Raw genomic sequence first — 16185 nt, 5'->3', positions numbered from 1 at the left:
GCCAAAATTACTTTAAGCCGATAGTTAAAAAATATTGTGAAAACAAATTGGAAGGTGCGACGTACGCAGTCACACTCAAACACAGATATAACAACCGGCCTTTAAGCGCACGCAGAAATAAAATAGAAAAAAAACACAAGTTTTATTGAAGCCCTTTTGGCATTACTATCGCTGACCTCTACCTTTTGTCACGCAGGAAAGCGGGTCTCCACTCCACGCAACTGAACGCACTGTCATTGCCAGCCGGTGAGTGGCCCGTCCCTCATATTTGCGACCGATGTGCCATATATATATATATATATATATATATATATATATATATATATATATATATATATATATATATATATATATATATATATATATATATATATATATGGTCACGCAGTTCAAACTTATGTGGACTCAGATTCATTTTGATATGACCAAGTCATATATATGGCTCGGCTCTGCGCGCTTCATCGTCCGCCCAACTGGCTGGTTGGCGCTCTATTCGAACAGGAACTAACGTTGCAATGTTCTCCGGGAATATCTTCGAATGACGGTCATACAATATAAATAAACAATAATAATAAAAATTAAAACTCTTAAACGTGTATAGTTTTTTTTCCACGGCTTTACAAATTTATTAGCATGCATCCTATAGGCCACATTCGCAAAATTAATAGTTTCTGTTCTTCTTGACAAAAAAAAAAAAAAAAGAAATCGTAATTTTACCGAGAATTGTAATCGCCTTGGTAGCATAAAAGACAAACCAATTAGAATTTTGATATTTCCTCAAAAACTTGTTTTCATTCCCCGGAATGTCCCTGAATGTTGGCCATGCGAGCGAACGAACTCGAAGTGCAAATGATTGTACAGCCACTGGCAAACTTAAGAGAGGCAGGGCCTGCCTCGAGTCACGAACATATTGGTGCCGCTCCACAGCCGATGGGATTACAGTAATTGCCAATAAAAAAAAAGAACAATCCCAAAAGCCGAAAGTACTAATCGTTTGTTCTGTTTCTGTTTTCTCGTATTCGCTTGTTCCTCACGCAGGCCTCGAAAAGAAGCCTCAAGATGCCAAGTGAGTCTCCGCCGATACCTCATTTCATTTTTTTTTCTTTCTTCCACCACAGATTTTCGTTTTAGCCAATCTACAACGTGTCTTAAAAAAGAAGGGGGGGGGGGATATATATATATATATATATATATATATATATATATATATAAAGAGAGAGGGACGCTTTGTAGCAGCTACGCATGTTACTGTATTTGTTCTAAATTGTTTCAACGCATTTTATACAGTAGGATGTTTACCTACCTCGAATCATGCCATTTTTTTACACCTTCCCAGCAAGGCTTTCGAAGTAGCTAGCACTTGTGTCAAACACAATTAGTGGAATTTCAACACTACGTATCCCGAGCTCTAGACATCAATAAAAGCAAGTAGACGCAATCTTCCTCGATTTCCGAAAAACCTTCGATGCTGTACAGTGTAACCTGCTATCCAATAAAGTTCAAAACTGGGTAAAAAGTTACCTTAACAGCCGCGAGCAATGCGTTGTTTTAAATGGTAGCAAGACCTCACCCGTAGATGTAAGCTCTGGTTGCCGCAGGAGAGTGTTTTGGGACCAATTTCTAATTTTTTTATATAAATCACATTGTAACAGATATTCAGTCTCCGATGTAACTATTTGCCGACGACTGCATTATTTATAAAGGAATGCAAAGCCCAAGTTCGTCTGCTCCTTACACAGAGCTTGCGAACTAGTGGGTAGACCTGAGGCATCTCGCATTGAGGTCTAGCCACTATATAGCCTTTCTATCAAAGCCAATCAGAGCTCGGCATAGTTCTGACTGACATGCACCGCAACTGCTACGCAAGAGGCAGGCGACTTGCTCACCGCAGAAATTCGCCGCAAGACTATGAGGTATTGCGAAGCGATCTAGACAAAATAGTACATTGGTGTGACCGCTGGGGCATGAGGATCAATTATTAGGAAGTGCAATGATCTCACATTTTCAAAGAGTGTATTCAAATTTCCGGCAAGGTACATTCTAAAAACTGCGACGATCAGCAACGTGTTTCTGAGGTCAGTATTGGCAGCTGCAATACGGCGCGTGTGCAAAGCGTCTACATTACCAGAACGATGTTAAATAATAATCACAAAAATTATTAACAGCTTCTTAACCAATGAAGTCGATTTCAGTTTCTTCGCAGCCATCTTTCAGTGATCGAACGCACTTCTCGGGTGAATGTTGTGAAGCGTCAATCTGGATTAAACATTCTGACTTTTATTATATATATATATATATATATATATATATATATATATATATATATATATATATATATATATATATATATATATATATATATATATATATATATATATATATGTCTGTGTGCGTGCGTGCGTGTGTGGTCTGTGTGTGTGTGTGTGTGTGTTTCTGTGTGTGTGAGTTTTAAGCGTCAACTGAGCGTTTTAGTCACAAAAAAATGTATTATATAATGTTACCGGTTTTCTTTTTTTAGGAATGCATCTAAACGTTCTCTCTCCCCCCCGGCCCCCCCCCCCCCCCCTGGTCCTCCTCTTTCCCCACTAATTAGCATTAAACTTCGAGTGACGATAGTTTCACAAAATGTGATTGGGTTGATTTACGGCGTGAGAAACCCGAATGCACGCTACGTCTGCGCTCAGCTCTTTGGCTAGTGTGTGTTAACACTGTCCCGTCATCGTTTCAGAAAGCAGCTCTTTTCGAAGGAGAGCTACCTGAAGGAACTCGAAGCACAAATTAGGGAGAAAAAGGAAAGGATGTTGAAGGAGAAAGAGGAAGAGGTCAGGTAGGTTCGAACGCCGACGATCTATACTTCGTCTCATCCTACGATGGACTAAAGGCCGAAGCTACGGGCCGCCAGATCCAATCACGTTCCACGCTAAACTATGACACGCTTAGCATTGACGAGGTTTGGACGAATAATGCTCTGAATCCAAAATCGCTGCGTCATTTTTATAGCTTCGACATTGCAAAGAGCCAGTACGTCCTGGCTTTCTTAGCAATGTAAAATTGTTGAGTCACTCATTGCTCGATTCGAACCACTGTCCGCCCATTCCCATCAGTTATCCGAGACGTGGGCACTGATACGTGCATCGAAGCGAAATACCACGCAATGTCTAAGTGGTTCGTGATTGGATCTGGCGGTTCGTAGCTTCTGCCTTGAGTCCATCGTAGGGTGAGACGAAGTATAGGCGAGGAATGATCTCGTTTGAGGGAGCGGAGGCAGAGAGTGCCAATCTGAGCGGACAAAAGTGTCGTCTGCTCGAACGCGAGGAGCAGACAACGCTCTCTTTCGCTTTGATTGGTTGAGAAGCAGCGGCTAGAGACGAAGGGAGCGTTGCGTGTATACCCGCTAATCCTTCCAATCAGAGCTGTGCGCTCTGACGCCGCCGCTCGTTCTCTTCTCCTCCTCCTCTCTTACTAACTCTCTCTTTATCAGTTTCTAACCGTATAGTTTCAAGGGAAACTGAAGAGGTTCTTTATTTGAGAAGAAACGCTTGAATCGTCTTGATTTGGCCTCCAGGATTACGAATATCAAAATTATAATTCAGATTGATGCTCCAGGTAGAGACAACAGCACTTTCGAAATAACTCTGAAGCTTTTTTCAACTAAATTTTAGTTGTTCTAAGCGAACAACTAAAATTTAACTAAAAAAAGAAGGCTCAAGAAAAAAGTTATCAAAAAGCAAAACTTACTGTCAGAGGGGACATCAGTTCACACGTGCCAATAAAATCAACTTCCTTTTTATGCAAAAAAAAAAAGAATACACAATTGAGGACCGGTTGACGCAGAATACTGTGCACTCCTTTTTTATCCCATATGCTACCAGCACCCATCTTGCCACTTTACGCGACTCCTACTAATATTAAAGGGGCACTGATGTGGTTCCCTGCGTACCCTAAGCATCCTACAAAACCCGAATTTATAATCGTGCGCGGTATATTTTTCTATGTAAAACGCGATGTTGCACCTTAAAACGTTCCTTTTTCTCAGATATATATAAAACAAGCGGGTGTAACTGACAGTGCGTTCTTTTCATTAAAAGGCTCGTCCTGGCATTTTTCTCTCCAACTTCGTCTTTCTGTGCGCCGGATTTTAACGTATCTAGTCCCAATTAAGTTCGGTCAACATATATTGTTCTTGAAAATCAATAGACATGCCCTCCCTCTACGAGCGCAGTATAGAAGGGACAAATAAAACCGGTTGTCCCGATTCCTTTTCAGACTAGATCGCAAATGCATCGAGGAGTATCACGACCCATGGAGTCGAGACCTAGCCGTCGTCATGACTGGTGAGCGAAAACGTTAAACACAGCGAACGCCGTGTTCGGTTCCTCAGAAAATTTGAGGGTTCATCCGGTATCGGGAACAAAAAGTAGTGTGTGCCAGCCTATTTATTTTACGCATTTTCAATGAAATTGTGTAAGTCGAACTTTATTATTTTTATTTCTTTATTTCTGCGGATGAACATGAGCATCGTGCACATATGTTTTGGTAAATAATACTTCAGGAAAATAATTGAATTACAGTTACATTTACTTTGCTCAAAACATAGTGTGATTTACATTAAAATTACCGCGCAAAAAGTCATGCCTCGGAATTAGAGTATTACACCTTACTTTATTAAAATACTGCAGTTACGTTTCCTTCGGAGCGGCCGACAATGTAGCAGCATTTGGCCAGACTGAAACATGTTTGTTCGATCCTTGTCTCACTTGGGTATTTAGTATACACGTACCGCATTTCACATTTATTCGCGCGTTTGGTGTTTTGGTTTCACCGACTTTATTAATTGTATAATAGAGCGTCTATTTTGAAGTATGATATTGAGTCGGTGTCAGTATTATAAAACACTACCAAAACTTATTTTTTTTATTATCACGGCAATTTAAAGTATAAGTGATGTAATAAGAATCGAATAGAGATGCAAACTTTTCAAGGTTATATTAATCTGGAAATAGTCGACTGGTAATTTTACATGACACAATCAAAATAGTTTATTCTTTTATCTTTACTCTAACAATGGCACTCTATGTAGAGCATCATACGGGCTTATTTGCGTGTATTTTGACAATTGCTCAACTTCGCCTTCGCGGTCTGTGCTAAGACAGCGCCTGGGGCCTTGTTGGCGTCTGGGGCCTTGGCGCTAGCAAGGCCCTAGACGCTAACAGAAAGGCAATGAGACTGACGCACAGAGTTTTTTCTTCACGGCAATAAGCCCCCGAGACCGAGCTTCATAATTTTAATTGTAATTTAAATTCTTATATTACTGATGCTAGAGAGTAATTAATCAAAACAAACACGTCCATTGAAATTGATATTTTAAAAATAAAAGTCTCTCAAAAGGGTGATTACAGTTATTCAGGTAATATGGTGGAAGTACTATCCCACTAGAATCGGGCACTGTAGAAATTACATTCTGCATAAAATGTAACGGCGTAGTTCTTCGCCGTCATGACACCTGAAAACGATGCAAATATCATCCTGTGTTCGTCGGAGTTCAGAGTTGCCAGCCTAAGGCCTTCGGTTGACCGTGCCCGCCTAGGGTGACACCAGAGTCCACCGAGGGTCAACCTAGAGTTACTCCCGGTGCCTGCTTAGGGTTATGACACTGGGCAAGTGAAACGCCATGCCCATCGACCCTGCACGCGGACATTGCACTTTTTGTTCTAATCGTATTCTTAGCTTCGTCGCTTGCTGGGACCCTGGTGTTACTCGTCGTGATTCGTTGTCTCGTGTTCAGCAGGAAAGTAAAGTCATACACATTTTTTTTTTCTTTTAGAGTGTGGGGCTCCCTCGAGGAGGGGTAAACCCAGTGTTACCCCGAGGTCAACCTACGCGGTTACCCCATGGGATCAACCCAGGCAGGGGTTTCCCCAAGAATTGAAATCAGGGGGGGGCGTCTAAATTTTTTGGGGGGGATTAAAGGGGGGGGGGGGGGCATTGCAAATATAGGAGTCGTTGTGAATTAAGGGGGTGCCTTCGGAAAAACGAGGGGGGGTCCTAACCCCCCCTAGGGGGGGTCTAGGGCAATCCCTGGGTTCAGTGATTTCCCTACACTCTTGTTTTTCTGAAGGCACTTCTTTCATTCGCTACGACTCCTCTATTCTCAGTAGGAAACCCCTGTCAGGATTGCCCCCGAAGCTTTTTCGCTCGCAATTCGATCCCGTCCAGGACGCAAGAGGCCGCGGTTCCTGGGAGACTTGGTGAGACCCGTGGAGACGTCGAGCGACATCATGCCTTCCAAGGCCAGGTCCGAGTCCAACCTCCTCGGCAACGGCCGTCAGATCGGCGACGTCTCGGTCCTCGTGCCGGAACTGCACCTTCTGCTCGGCAGGAGAACCGACGCGGATGCCGTTCCGTGAGTCCATGGACGCCGAACCGCGGACAGTGCAGTGCCACATAGGAGGCATGACGTCATGGATGGATGAATCCGGCTGAGCCCTTTGGATGGGGCGGTAGCTTACGCCACCTAGCCATTTTGTTTTACCATTTAAGCTTAGAATATTTAAATGCGAAAACTATATTCACTCCGCACTGAAAAGTAAGTGAGGAGTGTCAGCGTCCTTGCCGCGTTTGCGGATCCTCCGCCCCCAAGCGGCAAGGACGCTGAAGTCTAAAACGAGAATGAGTGACGGTTATGCTTATATGCGAAACGCAGTCTATTGGCGTGGCCACGGCAAAACGATGTCCCCCAAGAGGCGCTGCGTGGACCCACTATAGTGATGACGTTTAGGGTAGGGGGCGCCTTGTCTTTTAGGTGGTACGGGGAAATCTGTGATGCGTATGGTATGCGCGCTCAGCATGCAAGGCCACCGCATCAGCTACAGATGAGACGTCAACGGAAGGGGCCGCTGGCACGCCCCGCTGGGGCGTGCCAGAAGCCCGTCGTTGGTTTGGCACGTAAAACCCCCAAATTTGACTTTGACCCATACAAAAAAAAAAGCTATAAAACAAAACTAATTTTTAAGTTATTATGTATACACCTCTGGCGGCAATCATAGGGAATGTTAAAGTGATTTGCCCTAGAATACAACAGTGTTGCCTCCTGAAAGAGATAAATGTGCACCAATTATTAGATCAGGCAATTTTACACTCTCGTCAACATGTGTAACTAAAAACCCAACCGATATATTGATGAAAAAAAAATTGATCGTTATTTAAGTATTAATCGATCACTCGGAGGGTTAATCGATCTATTGCTCATCTCTAGCAAACTGCCACAAAAAAGCTAATGTATCATATTTGCTCATTTTAGTTCTTTATATATATATATATAAAGAAAAAGCTTCAAATTTACTGCAACGCCAACATATCAAAATTGTTGAAGGCTGGACAGTATTAGTCAAGAGTCAGGACCAGGTCAGCAAAGGTTTACTTTAGAATCTATTGAAGTTTACCTCGCTATGCGGAAGTTAAGCAATCTGACGAAATACTTTTTTTTTTTTTTGCAGAAGTTATTGTAACGGATGAATTCGCTGTTGGCAGCGTCCTCCAAACAATCACCACAAAATACCTTTTTTTTTTTTTTTAAGTAAGAGTTACACTTTAGGAGGTTCGTGCGCCGAATATAGTCAATTTCACTGATCGCCCTCTGCAAGCTGCCATCTTTGATTACTGGGCTGTGGGCCGCGTTGTGAGCATGCGCTGTAGCTCTCTTCTGCGAAATATCAGCCGCCGCGCCTGCCTCCGCAACCAACTGAGTTAACATTTTTCGCATGGGTGATAACTGGGGGAAAAGTTTATAGACACTTACAAGCATTTTGAAGCTCACCGAGCACATCTAGAAGAGTTTTAAGGATATAACTCGCTTCACCAAGTTAAGCGAAGCATGGCTACCAGGTAAGTCTCTGATGTATACACGTTGGCTTTTGTTTCATTTTAACATTTCAGACCCCGGCTGAGCAGAAAAGTACATCGCGAAGCCCTGCCTCCGGATGTCTACAGTCAAGAGCTACAGAAGCAGGTATGACGACCGTAAATAAAAATAAGAAAAAACAAAACAAAACAACACTAGGTAAATTATATGAACACCGAAATGTCCGGATGCACAGGGTGTCACAAATCAAGGGGCTTACCGTAAAATACACTGGATAACCCGGCACCTGTACGTAAAAAGGTGGAGCTTTCATGAAATATGTAGCTTAGCGGAGAATTTTTTCCGCGTGTAATTTTAAGACGTAACTCCGTTCCTGCGCAAATCTAAAGCAACACGATTCATATTTACAACAGCGTGTTTCAATCAAGACGAGTCGCCTGAGCTTCGTGCGTGTGGCGCATACTCCCGATAGGGGCAGCGAGCAGACAGTGGCGTCGTCTGCTTCCCATTGGGAGTGTTTCCTCCGACCTCGGGAGTTGGCGCCACACGCACGACTCTCGGATAACTCGGTCGTCTTTCAAGAATGGCGTTCTAACTTTTCACGAGAATATAGCTATGTTTTGAAATGTCACTAGGTAAACTTCCCAGAAACAATCATGACCTCATCATGTACTCAACATGTGTGGACATTACATCCTAATATATGCTCGCACAACATCAACGGCTACTTTGAAACTTTTACTGCAAGTTAGGGTTGTTACATCACCATTCATATTGTTATAGTATATACACACACACACAAACACACTCACACACTTTGCGCACGCGCGTGTGCGCTATACCGCACAGGGGGTGTATCTTCTCTGCAACGCACTAGTGCATAGTGAGAAGCGCACTCAAAGGAGCTAACTCTCGGGCATACATCAAGGCCGTGTCAGTACCACACGTGTGATTATGATCCATCGCAGTGGGCTTTCTGTAGTTTTGTCGATGTAGGGGAATCGGTGGCCCTGTCTTAACTTTCTGCATCTCGGAGCATCGGGAGCGGAAGCTCGCACTGCAAAACCCAGGGATCCTCTCCTCGGTCCACAACCCTGCACGTTTCCATCTGGATGAGCACGGTACCGGCGTGCGGTTGTGTATCACTACACTGCGCGATATTCACGCTAAAAACACCAGGCTAGCAGTGGTGCCGCACTGGCAACATCTTTCATCTACAGCCGGAGACGTTAAACGCCCATTGGGGCTGACTTGCACCCCATTGTTCTAAACATGCACGCAACATACTCTTACGCACTTAACGTACTTTGAGAAAAAAATGGCTGTTGCTAAATCAGGGACATCTTCGTAGAGCTGCGCGAGAGGAGAGTCAGGCTGGTCTCAGCCTCGTGCCGATAATCGGACGCGCTCTCGGCTTCTCACACTGAAGCAGATCGAGGAAAAGAAGCAGCGCGAAGAAGAGCAGCGGCTGAAGGACGCGGCTGAGGAGGAGAAACTGGAGAAGCGGGTCGAAGAGCAGCGGCTCAAAATGTACCAGGAGTACAACGAAGAACGGAAGCGAGGCAAAGGCAAAGACCTCCAGGTAATCCGCCCAGGAAAGTTCGTGCATTAGACACATTCATCACAAAAGCGTGTCCGGCCTTCTACGATTTGCCAAGATCTTATGACGCATATCTACACTTGACATACTAACACCCGAGACGGAGGCAAACAAGGGAGACGAACACAACGTCTCAAACACGGCTACTAAAATTCTATTCGCCACACTACAGATTTGTCTCCATCAAAGCAACCTCTCACCAGTTTGCACACGCTACACATCAACGTAAACTTCATTCTGTCGACCTCCACTCCTACGCCATCCTTTCGTCTCTGACTGAATCATTCCAGAGCTTGCAAAAACTCCAAGATCACATGTATACGCTATCAATAAAAAAAGCGCACCCCCCCCCCTCCCCCCCCCCCCCCCCCCAGAAAAAACAACATATCGTGTACTTTTTTAGTCCGTCCTGTCTGCTTTTTCTAATTTTCTCCAACCCTTTTGCGTTGTTTTTAATTATGTTCTGTACTTCCCTTTGTTTGTTTACACCTGCAAAAAATGTATTTGTTACGTCATCGAGTGTCACTGAGTATTCCATCAGTAGGAAATTGTGTAATTCAACCCGCAATGCTCAATGACACTCGATGATGCAACAAAGAAAACCTAATTGTGTCCTTCAACTCTGCTTTACACAATTTCTTTAAACAAAACCACGGCACCATCCTATTCTGCCACACAGTCATTACACTCATGAAGGTGCTTTGCAATTTCGAAGTTGGCAGAGTTATTTTTACAGCTATCTTATGCTCATTTAGGCGATCATTCAAACAACGCGTAGTCTGTCCGACATAAGAATACCCACAAGCCATCAAATATCATCACCCCCGAGGCAGTCAACTGATGCAGTAAGGCACCCTTGTGTTTTTTAAGGCACTCTCGTTGTCCTCCTATGAAAGGCCTTAGTTTGAAGTCTGTCGTGATTGTGAAGACCACTTGTACATTTTCTTGCGAAGGGCTTTAATTCGAAAGAAAATTCAATGTAAAAGTGGTTTGACGACAGACACCAAGCCGAGCAAACTGACGCCTTTCTTAGGAAGACAACGTCAGTTTCAAAAGAAACAGAGAGATGCCTCAGTTGATTGCCTCGAGCGTGTTGTTGATGATATTTCGATGGCTTGTGAATGTTGTTATGTCGAACAGACTAAACGTTGTGTGAACAACCGCCTAAATGAGCGTAAGAGCTGTAAAAATAAGTCTGCTAACTCCGAAATCGCAAAGCACCTTCATGAGTGTAATAACTGTGTGGCAGAATGGGATCCCAATCGACTTCCGGTCGCACCGTCTTTGCAAGCCTGTTGAGCTTGCTTATGTCACCAGTGCTATAGAAAGCATAAATGCTACACGGACAACAAAGTTGGAAATTTAACGAGGGCCTTCGGCTGTATACAATATTACATCTTGGGGGAGGCAAGTTGGTTTACTCGAAACATTTTAACAGATCATGCACTCCTTCGTTCTTTTGGCGCTCACCTGGAGAAGTGGTGGTTAAACATTTCATCTACATTTCAAGCAGCGGTGTTAAGGTGGCCTTTGTTCATTCTTTTTATAAACTGGAAGTTACCTGAGACGTCAAAAACCGGAGCACCACCTAATGTCGTTTGCCATAAAAAAGGGTCTATACACCTTTCCATTGTTACACAATGTAGCCATTGTGTAACAATGGCTACATTGTTACCCGTTATCATGGATGTTTTTCACCCGGCCTCGGTTAAAATTAAAGGAAAATGTGAGCGTTTTACGTGCAAAACCAGTGACGATCATCAGACATGCCTCTGTGAAGGATTAAGCATTAATTTGAACTGCCTGGGGATCTTTTGATGTGCAACCGAAATCTCCGCTATATAGCGCTTTCTCCGCCGCAAGCCTCCGTCCAATTGCGGGCTACCGGCCTGGATTCGAATCCTCCAAATGGCGATCTGTAGGCCAGCGCTTTGCCTTGGAGCCACAGAGGCGGCAATCGGTTAGGATGGACTCATCTTTCTGGCCTGTTGTTTCAGGTTAGCAAACGGCCGGAGCGAGCGCAGAGGATGCACAAGGCGAAAGAGAAGACGGGTTCGGAAGCAAGCAAAAAATCGACACCTCATCACAAGTCTCAGAAACCGATCAGCGTAAGACAGGGGTTTCCAAACGTTCTTATCGCGAAGAACCTTTATCTGCATCAAATGGCAAGAAAGTAATCCTTCAAAGTCTCGTCTGGATGCAATAAAGCAGTGCAGAAGGCTACAGATTTTGTCAAAAATAGTGCACGCAATAGGAAGTGTTCCATGCGTCAATGAGTGGCTCTAATCTAAAATATTGCTTGAGGATATCTGAAAGCACTGTAAACCCATGAGGGTATACTCTTGAGGAACCCAGGAACCCAGTTTGAGAACCAGTGGTTAATACCCGTGCCACACGGGCAACTCGAATGCCATTTACAACGAATAACATTTGAGCGGACGGCCAATCAGCGCGCGACACTCCGGGCGTGGCGCATTCCACGCGCGATAGATTGCGAGCTGATTCGCCGATCACACAAATGTCATTCGTTGTAAATGGCATTCGAGTTGCCCGTGTGGCACAGGTATAAGATATCGAGCCTACTCGCTGCTGATAGGCAGGAGTCTACTGAAAGTAAAAACAGGACATGCATTTCTGACGTCACACCAAGAAGGCTGCCACTGACTGTAGAAAGTGGGGCGTGTGCAGAAGTTTCGTGATTCGAAAAAACGGGTATCTGCGCGTGCGCAGTGCCCACCGCGGCCGCTCGATCTGAAACGCCGAGGTGCGCACGGCCAGGCGCACATGAAGGGATTTGCCCTCCCTCCTCTCCCAGCTTCCTAGTACCTCGCCCTGTCGTCGCTCTTCGTGTGGCGTTGCCTTCGCCTGCTCTGCACACAAGTGACACGGAGTATGGTACACCCGGCGACCACCGCGGCGTTAACGGTTGGACTGTGGTCCATCACCGGCGCTGGTTGCAATGGTTTGTTCCGTGGTATCTCTCCGCTGCTGCTAAGCAGCGCGCGTCCCCGGAAACTGATCAATCTCGCCTTCACCTGTCGTACTTTGTTTTTAATCGAGCGGCCGTGATACTGTACCAATGACCCTCGACGTAATATTTCAGATAACTCGTCCTCAAGAAAGTGGTAGCAAGAAGAAAAATGAAATCGTGCAAGAACTCCGGCCTCCACGCAAAAGAAGCGGTACCTGGTTTGCTTATCTTTGTTTACGCCTAGTGTTTTGTGTGATATAACTTAAGCCGTAGAGAGACAATCACATGGGATGCGCTTCGCCCGCGTCAGCGTCACCTCGCTTCGCATTGTTGTGGGTGACCTCGGGCATAGGAGGATATATGCCTCGAGCGACGCGCACCGACGCTGAAGCGGGCGAGAAGAAAACGCCCTATGTGGTCGGGGCTTTAATACTATGAACATTTTTGTATAGCACCTCGTCATTTGTCGGCCACTCTCGCAGGTATTATCGACTGGCACTTCTCACAATCTGTGAAAAAATGAAAGCCGTTTACAAATCCCTGTAACGCCAAATTGGAGCGCAGCTCTTGAGGAGGAGTAGGGAAGGATACTGAGGGGGGTCACGTCACCCGCGGGTAGTCACGTGACCTTGGGGGAGGGGGGTCACGTGATCTCGGGGGGGGGGGGGGGGGAGGGGGGGGGTCACATGATCTCGGGGGAGGGGGGTCACGTGATCTCGGGGGAGGGGGGTCACGTGATCTCGGGGGTGGGGTGTCACGTGACCTCGGGGGGGGGGGGGGGGGGTCACGTGACCTCGGGGGGAGGTCACGTGACCCCCCCCCCCCCGGTTACGCCGACGCCGCTCAGGCTGGAAACGGGCCCCTAAGAGCTGCGCTCTAAAAAAAAAAAGTTCTTTAAACGAGGCCACTTTATTACTCTAAATAAGGGTGCCGAAAGGGCGTAGCCATGGGTGTAACTATTCAGAACACTTTTTTTCACAACCTTGAGGGTGTAAATAGTCTAAGTGTCTAATGCCACTGTGCTTCACTGACCGCAGAATCAAGGGACAGAATGGCCGGCAGTTTGGAGATCTTACGAAGGCAGTTGGCAACGGAACAGCAGATCAGCAGAATTCAGCAAATGCAGGTACTACATCTCCTGTGGTTCTTCTCCGCCACGATCGACCAGGAATGAGGCAGAAATATCGGGCCTAAACATCAATTATAGCTGCTCCGTTTGTTTGCAAAGATTGAAGCGTCTCATCGAACTGTTTCCCCGAAGCCCACTCAGTCAGGGATGGTGCTACGAGGGAGCAAGGGCAGGCGCTGCAGACTCCATAGTACAGAGAGCGGCCGTGTTTGAAGTCGACCGAGCTGACACCCGCAACCCAGAAGGCGTGTGGGGTACATAAAGTTGTGTTGGACAAGGAGCAATCTATGCTCGCTTTTAGAGGGGCACTGAAGTTGATTGTAGAGTTTTTCGTTCATGGTTGAAACAAATAATTGACTGTAGTCAGTGACTATAGGTTAAGCATCTAGAACCATGTCCTGCCTCGAATCTTTCTGCCTTTAATAGCACTTCGTCGCACGCGCAGTCAAAGCCCGACTGGAAGCAAGGCTTCTACTGCTTTCCTAACCTGTCACCGACTGTAAAAACATAACTCTATTTAAAAAAAAAAAAAAAAAAGACTGATCTGTCTAACTTGCATGGCAAAATAAGTTCCCTTCACTTTGGCTGCTATCTTCTGTTACAGAAAAACTACGTCGTTGGAGAGCATATTCAAGGCTTCGACTGATACAGACAAGGATCCTTCTATTGTGTCTGTCGTTCATCTCCATTGTGTTGATCCTTAGTTGAATACGAAAGATGGGTGCTCTTCATAAACGGCACGGTTTCCCCCCGGCATAGCGACTGACCAGAGAATAAACGCGTTAATAAAGACTGTTGTCAAGATGATATACAAGAATAAAATGTTTGTTACAAGTGCCTTGTCTCATCTCGACTAACGAATAGATTGGTAATGAAGAGCGTAATTGGACTTCCAAAAGATATTTCGGCGCAAATTAGGTAGTTAAAAAAATATAATGATTACCGTCCCTTTAACTGGATGAAAATGCAGCAACAAGTCGAGTTTAGTACCATTAAACAGTCAAGTTTTACAACTGTTTCTTTTTTTTCTTTGACCGCAATACCTAAAAATCTAACCTAAAAAAATAAAATAAAAAATCTATGCGGAGTGCAAGTTTGTTTGCTTCTTGCACAGGGGTTTGCAATAATCCCAAAACGCCGATTACTGACAAAAAAAAAATCGGCAGAGATATGTAAAATTGCTTACGTGTAGGAATGTGATAGCATTCCTACACGCAGCACATTCCTACAAGCGCCGTTCCATGTCTTCATATCGCACACGGCGCTCCGGCGGTGACATCACGCTCCCGCACTGCGCAGGCGCTGCCGCTTCCGAGACGAAGCATTGCGTTGCTGTGCTTTTCTTTGTGTTTTGTTTTTGAAGCGTGTCCGCTTTGACCTTGAGCGCCGGCTACGCAAAAAGCAGACGATTTTCTCTCCGCTTCACGGAAGCCGTGAAGCCGGCGGGGGCGCTGAAGGTCAAAGCGGACGCGCCTCAGAAATAAAACACAAAGCACAGCAACGCAGACGCATCGTCACGGAAGCCGTGAAACCGGCGGGGGCGCTCAAGGTCAAAGCGGACGCGCCTCAGAAATAAAACACAAAGAAAAGCATAGCTACGCAGATGCTTCGCCATGAGGCCGGCGGGGGCGTCGCGCCTGCGCAGTGGGGAGCGTGATGTCATCACCGGAGCGCCGTGTACAAAAGGAAGACGTGGCGCGGTGCTTGTAGGAATGCGCTGCGTGTAGGAATGCTTTCGCATTCCTACACGTAAGCAGTCTTAAGTGTCTTCAGCGTAGTTTTTTTTCTTATTCAAGGACAACTCTAACTAGGCGTCTCGCCGTTTATTGGCACACACCGAAAACGCAAACACCTGGTCACGATTTAATTTTCACTTCAAAATAGTTGCAGATACTTAAATTAGAAGAGGGGGTGTTCCTTCCCCCTCTACTAATTGTTCTTGCCCAACCAGGCAGATTTCTGCCAAATGTTTACTTTCAAGATACTTAAATGGCAGGTAGGTCGGTTGAAGTGAAACTCAGTCCAACGGATCAAGAGAATTGCTCTATCTTCTAACCAGGTGTGATTTGGACAGGGGTGCTATGTTGCGCTTTTTGGACTCCCAGGAGACTAGGGAGACGGAAGTGACGTCAACAACGCAGCAAATGCAGATTAGATGTTGATTTTGTTTTCTTCTGTCAACATCCAATCTGCGTTTGCTACAGTCGTTGACGTCACTTCCTTCTCCCTAGTCTCCTGGGAGTCCAAAACGTGCAACATAGCCCCCCTGGACTTGCCTTGTTCGTGCCTATTCGCCCATTAAATATTAAACTTTCATAAAATGCCTAATTTTTCTGTTTAGCTATAATATTCGTCTCAAATAATGTAACTAGCGTACAACCTTCGTAAAAAAGCATGAATACTACAACTCAGCACAATCAGTTTTCAAGCAGCAGAAAAATACTGACAATTAAATTCTCCAATTTATAATTATTTTTACATGGATCCAAAGAATCGTGCACTCGAGGACGACTTCTAGGACGCCCTCAAGGACAACTTCTAGTACAACCTCAACGACGATAAGCTATCAGGAACTCACTATCTAATAATCCCAAGGAAGGCTGACTCACGCTGGTTGCCCCCTT

General features: G+C 45.2%; 1 protein-coding gene across 1 annotated transcript; it reads left to right on the top strand.

The window, feature by feature from the left end:
* Positions 1-201: 201 nt before the first annotated feature.
* Positions 202-14369, top strand: LOC120850393 (trichohyalin). The gene is made up of 11 exons (XM_040222860.3): positions 202-246; positions 1039-1066; positions 2729-2827; positions 4267-4334; positions 6217-6403; positions 7936-8008; positions 9294-9443; positions 11459-11569; positions 12565-12643; positions 13470-13558; positions 14166-14369. Exons 3-11 carry the CDS (start codon positions 2799-2801, stop codon positions 14205-14207), a joined length of 828 nt encoding a protein of 275 aa, XP_040078794.1. The 5' UTR covers positions 202-246; positions 1039-1066; positions 2729-2798; the 3' UTR covers positions 14208-14369.
* Positions 14370-16185: the final 1816 nt, after the last annotated feature.

The sequence above is a fragment of the Ixodes scapularis genome, unplaced genomic scaffold (assembly GCF_016920785.2).
Source record: "Ixodes scapularis isolate PalLabHiFi unplaced genomic scaffold, ASM1692078v2 PGA_scaffold8__174_contigs__length_109621045, whole genome shotgun sequence".
Classification (NCBI taxonomy): Eukaryota; Metazoa; Arthropoda; class Arachnida; order Ixodida; family Ixodidae; genus Ixodes; species Ixodes scapularis.
The sequence above is the reverse complement of the archived record's forward strand: the minus strand, read 5'-3'. Positions and strand labels throughout refer to the sequence as shown.